Source organism: Callionymus lyra, chromosome 19 (genome assembly GCF_982586985.1).
Source record: "Callionymus lyra chromosome 19, fCalLyr1.hap1.1, whole genome shotgun sequence".
Classification (NCBI taxonomy): Eukaryota; Metazoa; Chordata; class Actinopteri; order Syngnathiformes; family Callionymidae; genus Callionymus; species Callionymus lyra.
This window is the reverse complement of record NC_141836.1, coordinates 12,874,048-12,896,237: the sequence shown is the minus strand read 5'-3', so window position 1 is coordinate 12,896,237 and position 22,190 is coordinate 12,874,048. Positions and strand designations below refer to the sequence as shown.

Genomic DNA, 22,190 nt, shown 5'->3' with positions numbered 1-22,190 from the left:
ATCCTTTCAACATAAAAAATACTTAAAGTATTTAATAAAACCAAACTCCACCTTTCAATACACGAACATACTTGAACAAAGTATTCAATAAAGCCAAATTCAACCGTTCATAATACAAATGACTGAAAATCAATACACAATTGACCAAATTCAACATTCCAATATCCTAATTATTTAAATAAATCATATAAAAATAATTACATTTTTAAACATTTGAAAATATTAAATTCAAACACTCAATATTCTCACTTCCACTGAACTTACAAAAATAAAAGCTCCTTCATCTTCCTTCCTAAAACATTTTCATTGTCAAACATGATAAAAAGCTTGTGTTACAAAAGATACAGCGAAGTAAATATTAAAAAAAGATCTGAGGAGTTAAAAAAAAAAGTTTTGAGAAACTCTTTCCATGAATGAAGAAACCATGTCGACACCAGGCTCGTGGGCGTGAACCTCTTACGCCAGACAGCTGAGAGTCACGTGACGTGACGTGGAAGCACCATGGCGGCGCTGAGCTGAGCTAGCTGCTGACAACTGATAGCAGGACTTTTTCTTTTCTTTTTAAAAACAAAACAAACCACGCTTCCTTCTCCGGGGGGGGGGAACAGGTCGAAAAATGTCGGCCTGAGAGAGACGAGCGACGAGCGGCGAGAGATGCAGCAGCAGCAACAAGCAGCGTCACAACAACGGCGACAGCAGCAGCAGTTGAAGGTAGAAAACAGCAGAACCAAGAGCATGTTCCTGTCGCGGGCGCTCGAGAAGATCCTCTCCGACAAGGAGGTGAAGAGGAGCCAGCACAGCCAGCTGAGGAAGGCCTGTCAGGTGGCTCTAGGTGAGACCATTTTGGAAAAACTGCTGAGTTTGTGTCCAAAAAATTGTTAGCATTAGCTTGACGCTGCTACATGCTAGTAGCATCTTCAATGGCCGTCAAAGGTTGATTCCGGTGTTGACACATGGCGTCGGTACTGTATACAAGGATCAGTCAATATGTCTGTCTTCACCTATTCATCTGTGTGTTGGGGCCATGTCAACAGACAGGAAACGTGTTATGCCAGGATCGCTTAGCTTAAAACAAGAGATCCAGATCCAGGAGCCCAGGTGTCAGCAGACCAGACTCAGGGGCCACACGACACTGGGATCCTCTGACGTCTCTGCTGTTTCCATTCAGACTGCCTTGGCTTGTGTTACACTGATCTGCCAACTTGCTACATCCGTTAGTGTGTAGTTGAAGTGATGCACACTCACACTTCACCATGCTAAGGGCCCCTCAAAAAAAAAAACACTTGCCTATGACCAGGAGCCACCTTTGCAAACCATTAGTTTTAAAATATATAAAGAAACTTTGTATTTCCTAACTTGTTTATATCACTTGTCAGGCCTTTATTAATAAATGTGTCTTCAGTTGGGATGTTAGAAAAAACTTATATGGTGATGTATTGTGATATTTTCCTTTTCCACGATACTGTATCAATATTCGACAGCATTGTATCACATTTATCTTTATCTTACACTATTTTTAAAAATGGTTTATAGTTCAATAATGTTTACTACTTTACTACTTTAAAGTATATACTTTATTGAATATTGTTTTGATTGTTTAAGCGCTTTGTAACCCTGGTCTAGAAAAGCGCTATACAAATAAAAATTACTTATTTACTTACTTACTTACTATTGGCACGCAAATATTCTCACCGATATTTCATTTTTCAGTTGCAATTACACTTCCGTCCAAATTGGTTTTAACGAAGGGTTTGAGATAATATCAATACACCGATATAACGCAAGAAACGGTCATCATGTCCCGCTAAATGAATATTGAAATCCCGGGCGATGACTGAGGACGGGAGGATACAGTCGACTCACTCGGATTTTAAAAAGCTGATGTTTGGACATATTTTTATTTCGAATCAAACTTACCGCCGCTAGATGACAGCAGCTTAATTAACGTTGAAACCTTTGAGATCATGGAGACTGAGGACAAGAGGATACAGATGACTAATGGAAAAATTGAAAAAGAAATTGGTTTCAAAACAAGTGAAAGCAGTTACAATTTCGTCAAGAGTCATGTGGTCTGTAAATCCTGCAACACCAGAGTCAAGTACTCGACAATACTACAAATATATCCCTGTTACTACAGTTTCAAAAATGTATTGTATATTTGCCCCTGTAGCGTCATTCGTATCGTATCTCCAGATTCTTGCCAATACACAGCCCTAGTATTCATTACTTTTGTTTTGTTTTTTACATCCATTTCAACATCAATTTTTTGGCAACATCCTTCCTCTCCAAACAATCCTTTTGACAAGACGATGTATTTGGTAGCTTAAAATTATACTTCCTGGACCCACTAAAGTACACTATCTTGCTGTGTAAATACAGCATATTGTTGCCTTTTTCATTACATTTTAAAAATAACATGTTTTTGCTTTAAGTAACACTGACGTTTTTAAGGCTTTAAACTCTTCACATTTATTATTATATATCACATTATATTATATATAATTATTCTCTTTTCTGAGGCGCCTCATTTAAAACCACCGATCTACAGTATATCTCTATCAAAAAGCATCTCATCGTGGTGGGAGCAAGCAGGAAAGTGTCGTCACCCTTTCAATGTCTTTGTGCGTTTGGTCGTCTACTTGAATTAAATACAAGTCAAAATCATAATCGCTGTTATCTCTGTGTGTTTGTCAGAATCCCTTCATGGTTTACTGTGTTTATCTGTGTTGCTCTGTTCAGTTCATTTATTATACATGATGCAAAGATCCGTCTTCAGTATATTTTCCATTAGGGCTCCTCGACTTCTGAACGGCCTGCCCGAGGCGACAGGACAAGTCTGTGCTCTCGTTAAATATTTTTTTAAAAACACTCTTTCTTAAAAACACACACTTTAACAGACTTATCTGATGTTGTCTTGTAACTTTTGACTGATGAATTTGTTGTAACTAGGGGTGTAAGATAATATTGATGCGCCCATATATCAGCAGTCATTACGTCCACTGCAGATAAAGGAACAATGGGGCTAGGACTGAGGACGAGAGGATACAGCTGATATTTAGACATGTTTTGGTATCAAAACAAATAAAAACCGTAACGACTTTGTCAAGAGTCATGTGGTCTGTAAATTCTGCAACACCAGAGTCAAGTACTCGTATAATACTACAAATATATTCTTGTTGCTACAGTATTGCAATATATCGCAATATATCGTATCACTGACCTGTATCGTGAGACGACTCAGCAGATTCTTGCCAATACATCCTTCTAGTTTTAACTCTTTCAAATAATTGTATTACTTTTTATTCTACTTTATTTCATTTCCTCACAGTATCTATCTTTTCATCGTATTAATATTTGATGATGTTCTTAATGTAATGTGTTCAATTAATCATTTTAGTTTTTAATCCTGCTCTTATGTAAAGCACTTTTTGACTTCTGTCAGTCTAAAAGGTGCTTCATCGATCCATGTTTTTTATGTTTATGTTCATTATTCTTTTCATTACTCCCACCATCTACGTCAGCAACACAAACATCCTGTTTGCCGGTTTTCAATTAGGAGTCGTAATGAATGTTTAATCGCAGCTGTAAATGTGATAAAACATGCAGCAAAGATGGCGAGCAGGCGACTCCACGAGTCACACGATACAAATAAAATACATTTGTGGGCCATGCAGTGTGTGTTATACAGATGTCTATCAGGCTTATAAAAGTACATGTTAATATTTTACTGTTAATCCCTTTTTCAGATGAAATCAAGGCCGAGTTAGAGAAACAAAAGTGAGTATATTGAATTTTTTTTTTTATAAATGTTCTTCTGTAGTATAATCCTCTTGTACTCACTGTAAAAGTGTAATATTTTAAAATGGTTTCTCTAAACGTTGACGTCACAACTCACCCTGTTCTCCTATCTGGTCCTGCAGAGATGGCACCGTGGTCGCACCGCGAGCCAACTACATCGAGGCGGACAAGTACGTCCTGCCCTTTGAGCTCGCCTGTCAGTCAAAGTCACCCCGGATCGTGAGCACCTCCCTGGACTGTCTGCAGGTGAACCTCCTCGCACCGACACACAGCGTTCTTCCATGAGGATTCAACAGATATTCCTTTTCTTCCTGAGAAAACAATTGAGTGGGTGGGGGGGGATCTCACCTGTTTCACGTGTTCAACTGGTTTCACATTCCGCATGTTTGCACTCGTATTTGGAGCTAGAGCCTAAAAGAATACATTAATTTTATTGATATTAATTATCTAATGCAATCATTATAACTGCAAATATCAGTATGAATGTCATCTATCGTAAAGCCTTAATACTACCTTAATAAAACATACTTAAAATTCCATGATACAAAGTTTTCTTTGCCACCAGATTAACGCATAAATAACCTGGTATTTTCTTGCTCTCTGGGCTTCAGAAACTGATCGCGTACGGCCACATCACAGGCAACGCTCCCGACAGCAAGACCCCGGGAAAGCGGCTGATTGACCGCCTGGTGGAAACCATCTGCAACTGCTTTCAGGGCCCGCAGACGGATGAGGGCGTCCAGCTACAAATCATCAAGGTACTCCCGACATCTGGCGCCTGTCGGATGATCCAGCTGTTTGTCAAAGACATAAACAAATTTGAAAATCTTTTTTTTGTCATCTGCCTGTGTGACCATCAATCCTCTACCAGCCTATTCCTGGCTCATCCGGAGCTATTCTCAATCCTTGTCGCGTCGACAGCGGCTGATAAATCCATCATTTTGTCCTCAGTAAATTGTGTTTTAGACCGAATAAGTAGCTGGAACAAGAAGTACACATGGTTGGAAATGGATGACCGTTTAAGTCATGTCTATTTTCTTAAGATGACTCATTAACAAATACTGCAACTTCAGGGTTTTCATTACAGTTTATTTGAAATTGATTACTATATAAATCAAAGCCAAGCTGTTCTCTGAACAATATTACAATTTTCTTCTTTTTTTCTAAATAAGAGTGTAGGTCAAAAATGCCGAACTCTATTACACAAGTGGCCAAAATCCTTCCTCTCTGTAACAGGAAGTTCTGATTGTGATATTACTTTTACTCTCAAAGGCTCAATACATACAATATCTCTGTGTTTGTAGACTGTTGACATTGATGAGCTTTTTTTCTTATCTTAAACACTGACACATTTAAAGGTCTCAATGTCAACACCAACGATAATCTACTTTGGTTTGAGCCAATCATCTCGTAACTAGACTTGGCGGGCCGGATTTGGCCCCCGTGCCACTTGTCAACAGTGAGTGTTGACGGGTATTTCGTGACAGTACATTGATGAGACATTTCCACTATTTTGGTCAAATGTTTGAGACGGAAACAACCAGAAATGAGTTTACAAATTCTAATAGTTAACTGGTGAATCAGCAGTTTTATTAACTTCCCTTTTTCTGTCCGGATCCAGGCCCTCCTGACCACGGTGACGTCCCCTCACATAGAGATTCACGAAGGGACCATTCTGCTGACGGTGCGGACCTGCTATAACATCTACCTGGCCAGCCGCAACCTCATCAACCAAACCACAGCCAAAGCGACACTCACTCAGATGCTCAACGTCATCTTCACACGCATGGAGAACCAAGCGGTCAGTCCGAAGGATGGTTTTGAATATCAAAGATACAAGGCCTCAATATCTGCCTGGATACTTTGAGATATTTTGGTTACTCACTACGGAGCCACGACATGATAAAATAAAATAAATTTGGGTCCAAGAAATCCGTCTTCAATTTTAGAAAATAAACTTATTCTTGAGGAGGTATGTAAGATTGTATTTTTAAATGTCAACTAATGTGTTGATTTAAGTGTATCTTAAATTGATCTTGGACCTTGTACTCATGTGGCTGTTTGTACAAAACTCTCTTTTCATTGAAATATTTACATTAGATTGTACATTAGACAATGATCTTAAGCCCCGCCAACTGAAAACACTCAGTTTCTCTGGAGATTAAATCTTGTTTACCATAACCACGCCCACTCTGCTGTGATTGGTCAAACATCAAGGTTTGTCACCACACGTCCTAAATCCCGGAAGCCTCCATCTCCAAGGGACTCATTGTATAAACAAAGCAAGGTGTGATTACAGCTGGCGGTGATCAGGGTGTGATTACATCCAAATGGACTGCCCTCTCGTAACCTCTTGTTCGCTGAGATTTCAGACAAGGGAGAAATTTAAAGTATTAACATTTGAAACAAGTGAGTGAGTCATGAGAGTTGGGTTTTTACATTAGTTGCCCTTTAAAATTCTGGATATTCAAACAGAACTACTGGTAACTGCTAATCATTTTTTAATTACTTTAGATGAATGTATTGTTTATAAACACAACTTGGTTCACTAAGATTCTTAATTTAGCGTCATTTTGCTATAATGACCACGTAAATTACAATGCGAAATACGGGGTTGGAACCCGTGTCTTCAAAATCAACAGTGTTGTGCTCGTCCGTTGAATTATTCTGGCTAGTGAAAGTATTTAAGATGGAGTTGGCATTTGCTAAACCCTGATTCGTGGCCATGAATAATTCTCAGGTCCAAGGCTCTGTATCACACAAATAAATTGTCGTGGCATTTATTACTGCTAAACACACGTCTTCAAGAACACAACACCTTTCCCTTCTGCAGGCTCTGGAGGCTCAGGAAATGGAAAAGGACCGACTACGGCTCCCGCAACAGAACCCATCACCAGTGCTTCCTAACCGCAGATCGGTTTCCCCTCGGCCAGACAGGACCCCGACTCCGGAGCCACAGAGCTCCCCTTCCCCTGCAGCCAGCACCCCAGACCTGGCTTACGTTAACAACACCAGACACACACCGCCGCCTTCAGACCTAGACCAGGACAGACCTCCCTCTATGAACGGAGAGACTGAGTGCGACAGCGGACACATTAATGGAGGAGAAACACCGGTCACACCATCCGCAGGTATCATCCATCTCCTCGTTTGCTTCCCGTCTCCATGAGTCACTGAATCATTTGTTTTCATCAGATGAAGCTCAGGCCGAGGACGGTGTTCTCAGCCAATCGGTGGAGGAGTTGGACACGACAGAAGACAACACATTAGTAGAGACGACTGAAGGACATGAGGGCGAACAAGAAGTTCCCGCTGATGTTGAGGCGGGAGAAATGATTTCTGACCGTGTAGGAGACGAGCCTGTCCACACCGTGTCGGAGCAGACTGAAGTGACCCCGGCTAAGGGTCACCCAGAGGGAGGGCACGTGAACGGCATCATCGAGGATCGCTCCTCCGTCTCCTCATCAGATTTGCTGGTGAGAATCTAACCCCAACATAAACCGTAAAACCATGTTTCCTTTTATTACATGGTGTTATAATGAAAGACTGCTGTTGTGTTTCAGGATGCTGAGAGTTTACAGGGACCCCACAGTTCCTCCAGATTCTCACACATCCTTCAGAAAGACGCCTTCCTCGTCTTCCGCTCTTTGTGCAAACTGTCCATGAAACCCCTGGCGGACGGCCCTCCGGACCCCAAGTAAGTAACCAAGAAGCAACCAGCTGGTGGGATCTGACCCCTCGATTTTGAGCCCGTCATTTGAAAATAAGGTTCTTTAAACTCACTGGAGTCTTCGTCACAAGTCTGCCCTCTTGGTGTTCAAGCACGTCCTCCGTCAACTCTTGTTACTGTAACATTAAACCAGGCAGCCGTAAAGTGACACCCAGTTTTTCATCTCCTCTTCCTGCAGCTGATGCTGAAGGTAGAGCAGTAGATGTTACAAACTATATTCTTAGTGCACTCTAATGCTAAATTAAAAATTCCTTCAACCTCAGTTTTACTCTTATAGTTGACGTCCAGAATCTCTATTCCTTATTCTATAATTAACATTGGCTTTATAGACTTTATAGGTCAACATAATTCCTAATTTAGTATAGAAGTGTTAAAGCCACCATTAAACATTTACTGAGCATGTCAGTGTGTTGTGATAAAAGTTTCTTTCGAATTTACTCTAAAAATCAAATTTGCAGGCATAATTCAATTAATACAGAATAAGTTACTAGTACTAGATAAGTATATAGTAATAGAAGTACACAAATACTTTTTCACAAACGCAGCTTAGTATATTATTTTGTCAAAACATTGTAACAAATGCATATTTTTAAATAAAGTTATTAATGTGATGGAAAACAGCCCAGTGTCTAAAATCCATCACCGTTGATGTCTGTAGTTTTTTTTGCGGTTTTGTTTATGAACTGAACACGATATGCTAGATTCATTTCTAAGGTTTGTAAGTGTGTGTCATTGATCGAGCTCGAATCCTTCCTCCAGGTCTCACGAGTTGCGTTCCAAGATCGTTTCCCTGCAGCTGCTGCTGTCGGTGCTCCAGGGAGCCGGGCCAGTGTTCCGCACGCACGAGATGTTCGTCAACGCCATCAAGCAGTATCTGTGCGTGGCGCTGTCCAAGAACGGGGTCTCGTCGGTGCCCGAGGTCTTCGAGCTGTCGCTCGCCATCTTCCTCACCCTGCTCTCACACTTCAAGGTCCATTTGAAGATGCAGATAGAGGTGAGAAACCGGCGAGGCACACGCTTTCAGTGTGTTTTCGGGTTCTGACTTTGATTTCTCCGAATTCAGGTGTTTTTCAGGGAAATATTTCTAACCATTCTGGAAACATCGACAAGTTCGTTCGAGCACAAGTGGATGGTGATCCAGACACTGACACGCATCTGTGCAGGTAGAGCCTTTTCATTGCCTAAATAATAAATTACCAATTTTGCGGTTTGGATTCTGACCACTAGGGGCCGCTATACCCTACGTCAGGGGTGTCAAACTTGTGGCAAATGGTCTGAAACAGGAATAATGTGCTAGATTGTGATGCTTTATTTAAATTATTGTTGCCTCGATAATTATAAATATCTCTATGTTTGTCTTTTTATCATTTATATTATTTTTATTTTAAGTTTAAATGGGTTATTCTGACAATGTGAGTGGTTCATTGTGCCAATTTCTGACATCTATGTATGTTGTTTTGTCTCTAGATGCACAGTGTGTGGTCGACATCTACGTCAACTATGACTGCGACTTGAATGCCGCCAATATCTTTGAGCGTCTTGTCAACGACCTTTCTAAAATCGCCCAGGGCAGAAGTGGTCAGGAGCTGGGCATGACTCCTCTGCAGGTAGAGTCACAAACCACTGTTATTCTCTCGTGCCTCACTTGGAAGAAAACATTTTCATGAGTTTATTCCTGCAGGAACTGAGTCTTAGAAAAAAGGGATTGGAGTGTCTGGTGTCCATCCTAAAATGTATGGTGGAGTGGAGTAAAGATATGTATGTGAACCCAAATCTCCAAGCAAATCTAGGTGAGAGTTGAATTTATCAACACATTTAACGCAGAGACAAAAAACCCTTGTTAAACTCTGTTTGTGTTGCAGGTCAAGAACATCCTTCTGACAACGATGGGTCCGAGCTGAAGAATTCAGAGCATCTGACCGGACGCAGGGACAGCATCAGCTCCATGGACTCCACCCTCTCCTCCAGCGTGGCCACGTCCCAGGCTGACCACCCGGAGCAGTACGAGGTCATCAAGCAGCAGAAGGAGATCATCGAGCATGGCATCGACCTGTGAGGCCTCATTAATACACATCTCGCATCAACTCCATTTCTCTTGAGAATAACATTTTTTCCATTAGGTTTAACAAGAAGCCCAAACGGGGAGTCCAGTACCTGCAGGACCAGGGAATGCTGGGACCTTCTGCGGAGGAAATTGCACAGTTTCTTCATCAGGAGGACAGACTGGACACGGTGAGAGATTTTAACCTGACATAGTGCCTTAGTAAGTAAGTAATAGGTATTTGTAAAGAGCCTTTCTAGACCAGGGTCACAAAGCGCTTGAACAATCAAAAGCAATTCACAATTAAAAATACCGACAGATTTAAAAACTTGAGTTTTAAGGATCGTGGAAATGTGAGTTCTCCTACTAGAGCAGTGGTTCTTAACCTGGGTTCGATCGAACCCTAGGGGTTAGGTGAGTCGGTCTCAGGGGTTCGGCAGAGCGAGTGATTTCTTTGTTAATATTTTAATCCATACTAACTATGTTGGGAAAAAGAAGAAAGTGGTCGGACGAATATGTACAACATGGATTCACATGTATCACGGAATGTGATGGGAGTGAGCGTACTATCTGCATGATTTGCAACGCCAAGTTGAGCAACTCTAGTCTCGCACCGGCATAACTAAAGGAACACTTCTTGAAGCGGCAATGAGACTGGGAATACAAGAAACATATTGTATACATATCTATGTCTTGAATTAAAAAAAAAAATCAAATTTTATTTTTCACTAAAGAGGGGTTCGGTGAATGCGCATATGAAACTGGTGGGGTTCGGTACCTCCAACAAGGTTAAGAACCACTGTACTAGAGCAACTCAGAATTATCGCTGCAGAGTTTTCCTAAAATGAGAGATTTTTCTCAGTTGAAGATTAGTTAGTTGTTATTAGTCGGTTATTCATCAGGGTTCCTGTGGATCCTTTAGAAGTCTTCAATTCTTCAAACTCTGGGGAAAAAAAGGCCTATAAATCTCTTATATCAAATTTGAAAAAGTATTTTAAACGCATGATAATTAACTTTGTATTTTAGTTTCCAAAACATATGTGGTAACATTGTAATTAATGTGTTTTCTTTCATTTTTCCATTTTATTTAGCCTTGAGTTGGTCTTAAATTGTATTTCAAATGGTATTAAAGTTTTGAAATGCCCTGGATATAACTTATCTTAACATGTAGGAACCCTGTTCACGTGATAATATTTTACCAACAGACCCAGGTCGGAGAGTACTTGGGCGAGAACATCAAGTTCAACAAAGAGGTCATGTACTGTTACGTGGACCAGCTGGATTTCTGTGGTCGGGACTTTGTCTCGGCCCTGCGTGCCTTCCTGGAGGGCTTCAGGTTGCCTGGGGAGGCCCAGAAGATCGACAGGCTGATGGAGAAGTTTGCTGCTCGTTACTTAGAATGTAACCAGGGGTAAGAAACCAAGATGTCCTTCATCTTTTAAATGGAAAACTAACTTGTTTTTTTTTTGTCTCACAGACAGACAGAGTTTGCCAGTGCAGACACTGCATATGTGCTGGCTTACTCCATCATAATGCTGACCACAGACTTGCACAGTCCACAGGTGACGACTATGACGCATGTCTTACGCATCGTTTACTTCTGGGATTGGATTATTTTGGTCAGATCTGGGTCATATTGAAGTGTTTTATTAAAAGTAGTTCATGGTTATAAACTCTAGAACAGTCTTCTGAAAGGGAAAAGTGTGTGTTGGTTTGATGTCAAATCGTTGTGTCTCTAACTACATTTTAATGCATCATAAACGGTGTTATCATTACTATAATGTTGGACCAGTTTCTTGGTGTTTTACCACAGTAGTTTCCAACCTCTGGTCTGGAGGTACCAGTCCATAAGGCATTTTTTATCAGGCCATACAGACAGAAAATATATAATTTTATTGTGTCTGTTTTATTGATTATTTATGTCTGAAATGTGTTTTTATTTTGAAAAAAATACAGGATTTCCTCCAGAGTCATATAAGTCGGTGACTCTTGACTCGTTTCAGTCAAGTTAACTCGGAAAAATTAACCTGTTAACTAGTGAAATATAAACTCAAAGTGATTTATTTTCAATGTTTTTATCTTGAGGTCGGTCCGTGAATATATTGCAGACATTATTAACACACACAAGCTGCATTTCAAAAACACTCCCGACATAATGGTCTGATTCATCGTTATGTTCTCGTTGCCTGAATGTCAAACCTGTCTGGAAAGATGTTTTCATCAAACTTAATCCCTGTAACTGTGATATGAAAATGAGGTTTGTGAGTAAGATGGTGAGTAACTGTTGTTGGCAGCAGAACAAGGTTAAATACTGAACATGAAAAACATTGCTCTCTGAAACGACGCACAATAAAAACAGTTTTAATCTACACTGACGATACAACAGAAAAAAGTATAATCTTTAAAACGTGAAAACATCGGAATCATTTACTAGAAATGTTACTTTTCTGTCCCTGCTGTAGGTGAAGAACAAGATGACCAAGGAGCAGTACATCAAAATGAACCGGGGCATAAACGACAGTAAGGACCTGCCAGAAGAATATTTATCCTCCATCTACAACGAGATCGCAGGCAAGAAGATTGCCATGAAGGAGAGCAAAGAGTTTTCAATCACTCCCAAGTCATCCAAACAGAGTGAGTTTTTACACCTGTCTGTCAATTTAGACTCTATGAAACAAAGGTTTTAAAAAACGGGAAGGAAAAAATAAATTGTAGGAGCTTGTCTTGCCTTAAACCAGGGATGTCAAAAAAGCAAGGCCTTATTTATTGCCTTTAAAATGAATTTGATCAAATTAAAAAAAATGTGATAAGTAAGATTTTATGTTGATTTCAAATCTCAAAGTATTTGCTATTTTTATTTAAAAGTAACAAGTAGCAGATTGATCATGGAAGTGTGTTAATTCGAGCTAACAGAACTTTTTTTATTCGTGACTGAAAGTGATACCAGGCGACGAGTATGAGGTGTACTTTGTGCACAGAATGTTTAAATTCATGAAATGTTATTCTTTAACTGGAATAAAAACTCTTTTTTTTTATTTTAAAGTAAAACATTTGGATACAATTTTCCAAAAATGTATGTAATAGATGTGTTTTTTATTTTAGTTGATTTTTGAAATCGTCATTTGATTTCAAATGGTATTAAAAACAATCTTTAAAAGTCTTGAACTTGACCTGATCTTCTACTACGTCCAGGTGTGGCCAGTGAAAAGCAGCGGCGGCTCCTCTACAACATGGAGATGGAGCAGATGGCTAAAACGGCCAAAGCTCTGATGGAAGCCGTCAGTCACGCCCAGGCGCCGTTCTTCAGCGCGACCCACCTGGAGCACGTCAGACCCATGTTCAAGGTCAGAGGAACTCCAAAGAAACTGCTGACTAAGCGTAAGCAGGTCGATTACAATTTTTTTGCGTCCCACAGCTGGCGTGGACTCCGCTGCTCGCGGCGTTCAGTGTCGGGCTGCAGGACTGCGATGACCCTGAAGTGGCCTCGTTGTGTTTAGAGGGAATTCGCTGCGCCATCAGGATCGCCTGTATCTTCAGCATGCAGGTGTGGACATCTCCTTACACAAAGATCAATTAGTGAAATCGAATCTTAAAGTTTAAAAATTCTTCTTGTGGGAATTATTGCAGCTGGAGCGGGATGCCTACGTGCAGGCCTTGGCGAGGTTCACCCTGTTGACCGCGAGTTCAAGCATCACTGAGATGAAACAGAAGAACATTGACACCATCAAGACCTTGATCACTGTCGCACACACGGATGGAAACTACCTAGGAAACTCCTGGCATGAGGCGAGCGCATAACGAAACCAGCTAAATAATTTAATCATACTGGGAAAGTGTCCGATCATCTCCGCTATAAAGTCATATAAAATGGACCGTGAAACTCTCTAATAGAATAAAACTCAGTCACACAAGGAGCTGAACAACATGTATATATACTAAACTTTATTTAAAAGGAAGTCTGAATTTAGTATATTTTTTATTCTTGGAGGTTCAATATTTCGTAATTATATATGTGTTTCTTCATCAAACAGTACCATAAAATGTCTTAATCATCAGTTTTACTCTTATTGGAAGTCTATTTATAATTCTTATCTTATCTTAAACATATCTTAATACAAATATCATTTACTTATTTTTGAGCCAATCATCCAGCTGGAAACTAAATGATTTGGCAGATTAGGCCCTTGAGTTAAAAACATGTGGTCTCTCTTTGCGTTTGATGGATCTACTGACTCCTTTAAGAAACATCTTAAGACATTTTTATTCGTTCAGGCTTTTCCTTGATTTTCTGGAACTCCTGTTGTGTTATCAGTTTTATCTTGATCTTTAAAATATATACTTTATTGAATATTGTTTTGATTGTTTAAGCGCTTTGAGACCCTGGTCTGGAGAAGCGCTATATAAATAAAAATTACTTACTTACTTACTAATATGTAAGCGTGTATAATGCATCAATAATGCAGCATATGACTTTCAGGGTGTGGGATGGTTCCCCGGTCTTCATGACCAGCCACCACTGATATGAAACATAGTTAATTACTCAAAAATCAGTGTCACTTGTGTTAAGACTGATCCGTCCCGGCAGCTGCCTATATTTTCAGTTACATGTAGACGCCATGCTTTCAATCGAATTGGTTTTATTTTATATAAAATAGAGAGGATTTTGAACTGAACGTGTATCTTCGGCCATGTTTAGATCCTGCGATGCATCAGTCAGCTGGAGCTGGCTCAGTTGATCGGCACCGGAGTGAAGACGCGCTACATATCAGGGGTAGTCCGGGACCGGGAGACTCTTAAGGGTCTACCTTCCGGAACAGAGGAGTTCATGCCACTGGGGCTTGGTAAGAAAAAGACAAAAAACATTTTTAGTTATGAATGAAATGTTCTGAGAAACAAAAAAGTGTTTGGTGCAGGAAACCTGGTGGGAAGTCAGGACCGAAGACAGATGGCTCACATCCAGGAGTCTGTGGGAGAAACCAGCTCCCAAAGTGTGGTTGTTGCAGTGGACAGGTGACAGTGGAATAAACTTGTAAAACTCTTCCCCAGTCCTGTCGATGACTTTGACGTTAACTTTATTTATCGTCACCAGGATCTTCACTGGATCCACCCGACTAGATGGAAACGCAATCGGTAAGTTAGTTTTTAAATCCCATTTTTCCCCTATTGTTACTATAGCATGAACTCATTGATGGTGTTTCTCAGTGGACTTTGTGAGATGGCTCTGTGCCGTGTCCATGGACGAGTTGGCTTCAGCGCACCAGCCCCGCATGTTCAGTCTGCAAAAGATTGTGGAGATCTCCTACTACAACATGAACCGCATCCGGCTGCAGTGGTCCAGAATCTGGCAGGTCATAGGAGACCATTTCAATAAGGTCAGCAAACGCCCTTGAGCTTATTGCTATTAATGTCTTTTCAAATGCTTAAAAAGGGTGTAGAACCATATAGAGTAGATAAATGTAGTGCAATATTATTGGGTTAAATATGTAAAAGATGCTTGGCAGAGAATCTTCTAAGTGCTTTTTTTATTTTTGTTTTGAATTAGTTTTGGCCCAAAAATGCATTAGTGTCTAATAAAATATGAGCAATTTTAATATATAGCCTTTCAAAAACCTCTTCTAGCTTTTTTTTTAAGCTTAAAATATAATTATATTGTCTTATAATAATGCGGGACACAACAAAAGGAGGCAACAAAGAAGTATTTCTGTACTAATCATGACCTCTGCAACCATTTCATGACATTGCCTTGAGTCTGTTGGCGAGATCAGTTTGCACGTGACTTCTAGTGTTGGCCCTTCTGCTGTGGTCGTCAATTTTAAGTCTTCCAATAATTCCTGGAATATCTCTATTATGATGTTGTAAATGTAAAAGGATGTTTGGGGTACCGTCTTGACTAATAGAATAGAAATAGAAGTGCATTTTTACTGTTTACTGAAAGTGTTCCAAGACCCAGATCAGTTCTCCACAGTTTGTTCTGGGATCGTTTTTCCAGCCCACAATCAACGTCAACATCATTATGGAATAATGCAGCAACATTGATATATTCTCATAATGCTGTCAATAATATTTGTAAAGTCAAGATGAGGATTCGATGCAGCGACCTGCTCCTCTCTGAAGATGTGACTTTCTCAGGTGGGCTGTAACCCCAATGAGGACGTCGCCATCTTCGCCGTGGACTCACTGCGGCAACTCTCCATGAAGTTCCTGGAAAAGGGCGAGTTGGCAAATTTCCGCTTCCAGAAGGATTTCCTCAGGCCCTTTGAGCACATTGTGAAGAAGAACCGGTAAAAATGTCTAGAATAAATTGATCATGTGTGATTTGGTGTTGGTCGGTGTTCACGTGTTGTGTCCCTTCACCAGGTCTCCCACCATCAGAGACATGGTGATCCGGTGCGTGGCACAGATGGTCAACTCTCAGGCGGGAAACATCCGCTCCGGCTGGAAGAACATCTTCTCAGTCTTCCACCAGGCGGCGTCGGACCACGACGAGACCATAGTGGAGCTCGCTTTCCAGACGACGGGACACATCGTCTGTACGAGTCCATCTTCTCCTCCTTCCCACATCAGTGTGACCCCCAAACATAACTCTTAGTAATGTGGCTTTTTATCTTCCCACCAGTGAACACGTTCAAGCAGCACTTTGCCGCCGCGATCGATTCCTTCCAGGACGCCGTCAAGTGCTTGTCCGAGTTCGTCTGCAACGCGGCGTTCCCCGACACCAGCATGGAGGCCATCCGCCTCATCCGTCACTGCGCCAAATACGTGTCGGAAAAACCTCAGGTGGAGAGAAGTGAACCGTGATTTATTAACCGCCGCTAACCATTCTCTCCTCTGATGTCCAGGCTCTCAGAGAATACACCAGCGATGACATGAACGTTGCCCCTGGCGACCGGGTGTGGGTTCGCGGGTGGTTTCCAATCCTCTTTGAGCTTTCATGTATCATCAACCGCTGCAAATTGGACGTGCGGACCAGGTGCCGACCTTTTAAAAGCTCCGTCTTGATACAGTTATTGAGAAACTAATTATAAAAGTGTCTGCTGAACTATATGTACCTTTATCATTATAAATGATGGCTATCGTCATTATTCTCTTATTTCATTTTCGACATTCATAAAAAAGCAAACTTACATCAACATTTAGATAGATGGATGGATGGATAAACTTTATTAAACCATTTGAAGATCTCCTTCAGGAAATGGTTTATTATTATTTAAATATGATTTTATTATTGTGTTTATCATTTATATAAACAATGTTACTTGTTGTCAAGTCATTTTTTCTGGCCAACTGGATGATTGACTCGAGGAAGGTTAAATCAAAGGATAAAAGTAAATTATATTTATGCTTGTGACTCATTTTTTATTAAATAATATAATTCAATATTTGTATATAGGAAAGGTTGGATTAGTTTTTTTGAATAATTGAAATAAAAAATAAGAAAATTGAATTTTGGAAATGTAATATTTTTTATTAAACTTAGATTTTTTATACTTGTGCTACCAGGTACTGTATTTAAAAGACTATGAATTCCAAAAAAATGAATTTCGATAATATAATGTTTTTAATCTGGTGTTTTAAGTGTTTAATCCAATTGTTAAGAAGAAACTTTCAATTTAGGAACTATTTCATTGAATAATTCAATGCTGGATAGAAAAAATGTCAATAACCAATTTCAAAGTTTCAACATTTGAAGTGTTAAATTCATCCATTCAATATTCTGATGCCACTGATACACTTCCATACGCCTGCTTTAGAATCCTCACAAAGTTTTCAAGCGACAAACAATAGCTAAACGAACCAGACAAATGAATCTGATTCTGTTTGTTTCTTTCCCTTCCGTCAGAGGTCTCACCGTCATGTTCGAGATCATGAAGAGCTACGGACAAACCTTCGAGAAGCACTGGTGGCACGACCTCTTCAGAATCGTCTTCCGGATCTTCGACAACATGAAGCTCCCGGAGCAGCAGACGGAGGTTTGGACATGTTTGTGTTCGACATAATCCAGCAAACAGATTCAGAAAAGCCTCACTTTTTTTTTTCTTTTTTTTCTTTTCCTCAGAAAACCGAGTGGATGACGACGACCTGTAACCATGCACTTTATGCCATCTGTGATGTTTTCACACAGTTCTATGAGCCTCTTAGTGAAATCCTGCTGGTTGACATTTTCACACAGTTGCAGTGGTGTGTCCGGCAAGGTGGGTGTTAAAATCATAGACGTGTTTGGTCATATGGCTGTCATAAATATTGACTTCATCTCGCACCCTTTCGCTCTCCGTCGCTGTCGCCTCTTCCACTTGATTTTACTGGATAAATAAAACTATATCCCTACGATCTTTTCCGAGATAATTCAAAGAAAAATACATTTCTGTTGCAGACAATGAGCAGCTGGCGCGCTCGGGGACAAACTGTCTAGAAAACCTGGTGATTCTGAACGGAGAAAAGTTCAGCCCCGATGTTTGGAACATCACCTGCTCCTGCATGCTGGAGATCTTCCAGAACACAAGTCCTCACGTGTAAGACGACAATGAACGATGAAGAAGTGTTTTCATCACCAGTCATTGTGTTTGCTCTTCTTCCACATCATCAGCCTGTTGACCTGGAGACCAGCCGGACAAGAAGATGACGCTGCTGAAAACAAACACTTTGTAAGAGATGAATGAACAACCCTTTAACTTGGATTTTTTTTTTAAATGTTACGATGTTTTTGCGTCTTAGGATGCTGATTTCGACAGCCAATCACAGAGCAGCTTTGACCGCGCCCTGTCCGAGAGAGGACACAGCCAGATATCCAGTGATGACACATGGAAGGGAAAGTCCAACGCCAGTGAGTACATGCACAAGCTAGCATTTCTGTTCCTTAGCTTATCTATAAACCCTTTTTTATGTCACAATATCAACATCGACAATAATTAAATTGTTTTTTTTTGAGCATAACATCCCATTACTGTCTTTAAGTAAGTAAGTAAGTAAGTCATTTTTATTTATATAGTGCTTTTCCAGACCAGGGTCACAAAGCGCTTAAACAATCAAAACAATATTCAATAAAGTATATACTTTAAAGATCAAGATAATACTGAGAACACAACAGGAGTTCCAGAAAATCAAGGAAAAGCCTGAACAAATAGAAACGTCTTAAGATGTTTCTTAAAGGAGTCAGTAGATCCATCAAGCGCAAAGAGAGAGGAAGATCGTTCGAAAGCTTAGGAGCAACAGCCCGAAAAGATCTCTCTCCTCTGGTCCTGAGCCGTGTGCGAGGAACCATAAGTAGATTCTGATCCACAGACCTCAGAGCCCGAGCTGGGGTGTAAGGCTGGATCAGATCAGTGATGTAAGGAGGACCATGAATAGATCTGAAAGTAAGAACCACAATTTTAAAGTTGATCCTGAAATAAACTGGAAGCCAGTGAAGAGTTTTAAGGATCGGAGAAATGTGAGTTCTTCTACTAGAGCGGGTCAGAATTCTCGCTGCAGAGTTCTGAATCAACTGAAATATTCGACCCAAACGCTTTGCTAGTGGTACTGCAGGAAGTTGAATAGTCTCCTGAGAGCCCCCAAAGTCATCGTTGTCTGGTCGTCCCAATAATGTTTTTGTTTCACTCCTCGAAGGGGTTTCTGACCAGAAGCTTTTCGCCTGCCTGCTGATCAAATGCGTGGTCCAGCTGGAGCTCATCCAGACCGTGGACAACATCGTCTTCTTCCCAGCGACCAGTAAGAAGGAGGACGCCGACAACATGGCCGCCGCTCAGGTAGCATCTTCATGTGCCGCTTTTCTACGCGAGATTTCTTCGCGTCAGCGCCAAGGTTTAAATGTTAACGTGTTTATCTTCGCCGATGTGAAGCGCGACGCCCTGGAGGAGTCGGAGGCCGACGGACTGGAGCCCGGGTCAGACCAGGGCATGTACAGACACATGACCTCCGCACACCTTTTCAAACTGCTGGATTGTTTGCTGGAGTCGCACAACTTTGCCAAGGCGTTCAACTCGAACAATGAGCAGAGGACGGCGCTCTGGAGGGCAGGTACGTCGGGGGAGAAATGATTACTTTTCCACCTGCTTAGATGATCCATGTCACGTTTCCTCTCTTTAACAGGATTCAAAGGGAAGTCCAAACCAAACTTGTTGAAGCAGGAGACGAGTAGTCTGGCCTGCAGCCTGAGGATCTTATTCAGGATGTACACAGACCCCCAGCTGAAGGACTCGTGGCCCGACATCCAGACCCGACTGCTGCTGTGAGTCCGAGCGCTCTGACCAGTTTTTATTAACCATCTATACATACATAAATGATTCAACAATCAAATGTTATGCATGCGTTTTTCATATTTGTCAATATATATTGCGAGTGGTATTAAGAAAAGTAACTACAAAAACAATTCAAAACGATAAACAAAAAGAGACGATTCAATGCATGTTGTTGATCTGAGATCCGAACCTACGACAGTTTCAAATAGGAAGAGTCCATAAACCACTCGTATGTTTGACTGGTTTAATTTTGGGTGAAAACCTGTCAACTGTGCCATCTGTGGTTTCTCTCGTGGAGGACCATTAGTGTTCAGAGACTGGAGGCAGCTTGGGTACTTTCCAGTAGGTTAATGAAAAGCTACTGAAGCGGAGAAGTCAAAGTAGTACTTCAACACATGGCCTTGTTTGTGTGTCTACATGTTTGTTCTTCACCAAACCCTGCCTGTTGCTTTCACCTTGTTGGCCTCATGTTATGATGTTTATAGGATGTCGGATCGATACGATTCAAGCCACCCTTGCTCAACCTTATACTGTGTGTTTCTCCTCTCAGGGTGTGCAGTGAAGCTCTGGCTTACTTCATAAGTCTGACCTCAGAGAGCCACAGAGAGGCTTGGAACAGTCTCCTGATGCTGCTCCTCACCAGGACACTGAGGCTGTCGGATGACAAGGCATGTTCTCAACACACACACAAACACACACACACACACACATAATACCAATTAAAATAGTCATTGTGTATTCAAGTCCTTGTCGTGATCCTGTATTCCCACTTTTAAGTGATGCTCATTCCTGGAAATGCTGGAGCAAAAGCGATTTGATTTAAATATCGTATTTTTGCATCAGTTTTCAAGCTGTGTTTCGATGACTCATCTTCTTTTCTGTGTGTGGGTGACTCATGCTGACTCATTGCCGCCTCACTGCAGCTACATGACTCAGGATTTCTCCACCGGTCATTTTGGGAGGAAATCTGTGCAATTTTGTCCCCCCAATCTGACTGCTATTATCTTCTCCCGCAGTTCAAGCCGCACGCCTCCTGCTACTATCCCCACTTGTGTGAAATGATGCAGTTCGACCTGATCCCAGAGCTGCGCGCCGTCCTCCGACGCTTCTTCCTGCGGATCGGTTCCGCCTTCCACATCTCCGCCTGCGGCGGGGGCCTCGTCCGGCCTCCCCCGTCCTCCTAGAATGTCCCGGCGATTCGGGGCCACATGTCGGGGAAAGGCGTCTCAAAGACTATCAATCGGAGCTGCTTTCCTTCCTGTGATTGTGTTCCCGACTCTGCTCTCTCTGTCCCGGGAACGATGAGCACTGTGAGCAGGCGTTCTTTCTTTCCATCTCGCATTCATCCAGAAAAGAAAAAAACATCAGTGGAGTATTTATTTATAAAATATTCCTAGAATTTATGTTTTTTTTTTTTTTTTCGACCCGCTTCTTTTGGCCGCCTGTGCCTCCTTCAGTGAAGACCTCACTGAGATGATGGATCTTCTTCTTTCTCCTGCTTCTCAATCATGACTGTCCAACACCTGAAGGCTCTTTGAGATTTTACATATATTTATTTTCCCTTTGGCTTACATTTTATTTAATCATCTGTTTACATTAAGAACAGTAATGGAAATACTTTCTTGTTCTTCACTCTGTTCATTCCAGTTAATTTTTATTTTATGCCCAAGGATCTGAAAGTGTGGTTTTCAAACAGTCGGTAATGAAGCTCACATTCTGTTCTAATCCATGCCTTTTAGAAGAAAAAAAAAAAAGGTTTGTAATTATTTAAAGTGCATTTAAATATTTTATGAAAAGCATTCCCTCCCTTGCAACTGGATGTCTACGTTACTTCCCTAATGCTTAGGGAGAATATAAATATATATATAAATAGATAAAGAAGTAAATGGGGACGGGGGGGAGGGGAGCTGCTGATTGTAAAGTTTTCAATGTAAGATACATAAAATTGAAAGTGATAAATGGTTATATACATGATATTGTGATGTCATATTCCAAGCATTTGGTGAAGTAATCAATAAACCTGAATTCTGATGCATTGATTTCTTTCAAAACGTGCATTTCATTGGTTTTATCCTTTTTTTTTTAATCATCTTAATTGTAAATTACTGGATTTGACTCGTAAGAATCAACTATATACTTTACTAATATGGAGCACCTCAGGGGACAGTACTGGCCCCTCTCCTCTTCACCATCTATACTTCAGACTTCTGCTGCAACTCAGAGCTGAGTGTCGTCCAGAAGTATCAGCGAGGACAAGTACAGAAGTCTGATACGTGACTTTGTGGACTGGAGTGAGAGGAACCACTTGCAGCTGAACACCTAAAGACCAAGGAGCTGGTCTTGGACTTCGGGAGGTCCAGGACGAAGCCACGTTTCAGTATCCATG

General features: G+C 41.0%; 1 protein-coding gene across 2 annotated transcripts; it reads left to right on the top strand.

Annotated features, from left to right (window-relative positions):
* The first annotated feature begins 495 nt into the window (after positions 1-495).
* Positions 496-21,843, top strand: arfgef2 (ARF guanine nucleotide exchange factor 2). Of its 2 annotated transcripts, none has more exons than XM_087780810.1 (38): positions 496-832; positions 3,747-3,777; positions 3,921-4,044; positions 4,410-4,556; positions 5,420-5,599; positions 6,632-6,929; positions 6,994-7,274; positions 7,362-7,495; positions 8,288-8,522; positions 8,592-8,691; positions 8,996-9,135; positions 9,210-9,318; positions 9,391-9,580; positions 9,649-9,760; positions 10,775-10,980; positions 11,047-11,131; positions 12,032-12,203; positions 12,762-12,913; positions 12,985-13,113; positions 13,197-13,355; positions 14,266-14,410; positions 14,483-14,579; positions 14,659-14,699; positions 14,772-14,941; positions 15,699-15,850; positions 15,927-16,099; positions 16,186-16,346; positions 16,409-16,539; positions 17,410-17,539; positions 17,626-17,761; positions 17,941-18,079; positions 18,154-18,211; positions 18,282-18,390; positions 19,173-19,312; positions 19,406-19,583; positions 19,656-19,794; positions 20,355-20,472; positions 20,821-21,843. In XM_087780810.1, exons 1-38 carry the CDS (start codon positions 655-657, stop codon positions 20,986-20,988), a joined length of 5,547 nt encoding a protein of 1,848 aa, XP_087636936.1. In that variant the 5' UTR covers positions 496-654; the 3' UTR covers positions 20,989-21,843. The 2 variants fall into 2 exon arrangements, with proteins under 2 accessions (XP_087636936.1, XP_087636935.1); XM_087780809.1 differs by having other exon boundaries at positions 14,471-14,579.
* Positions 21,844-22,190: the final 347 nt, after the last annotated feature.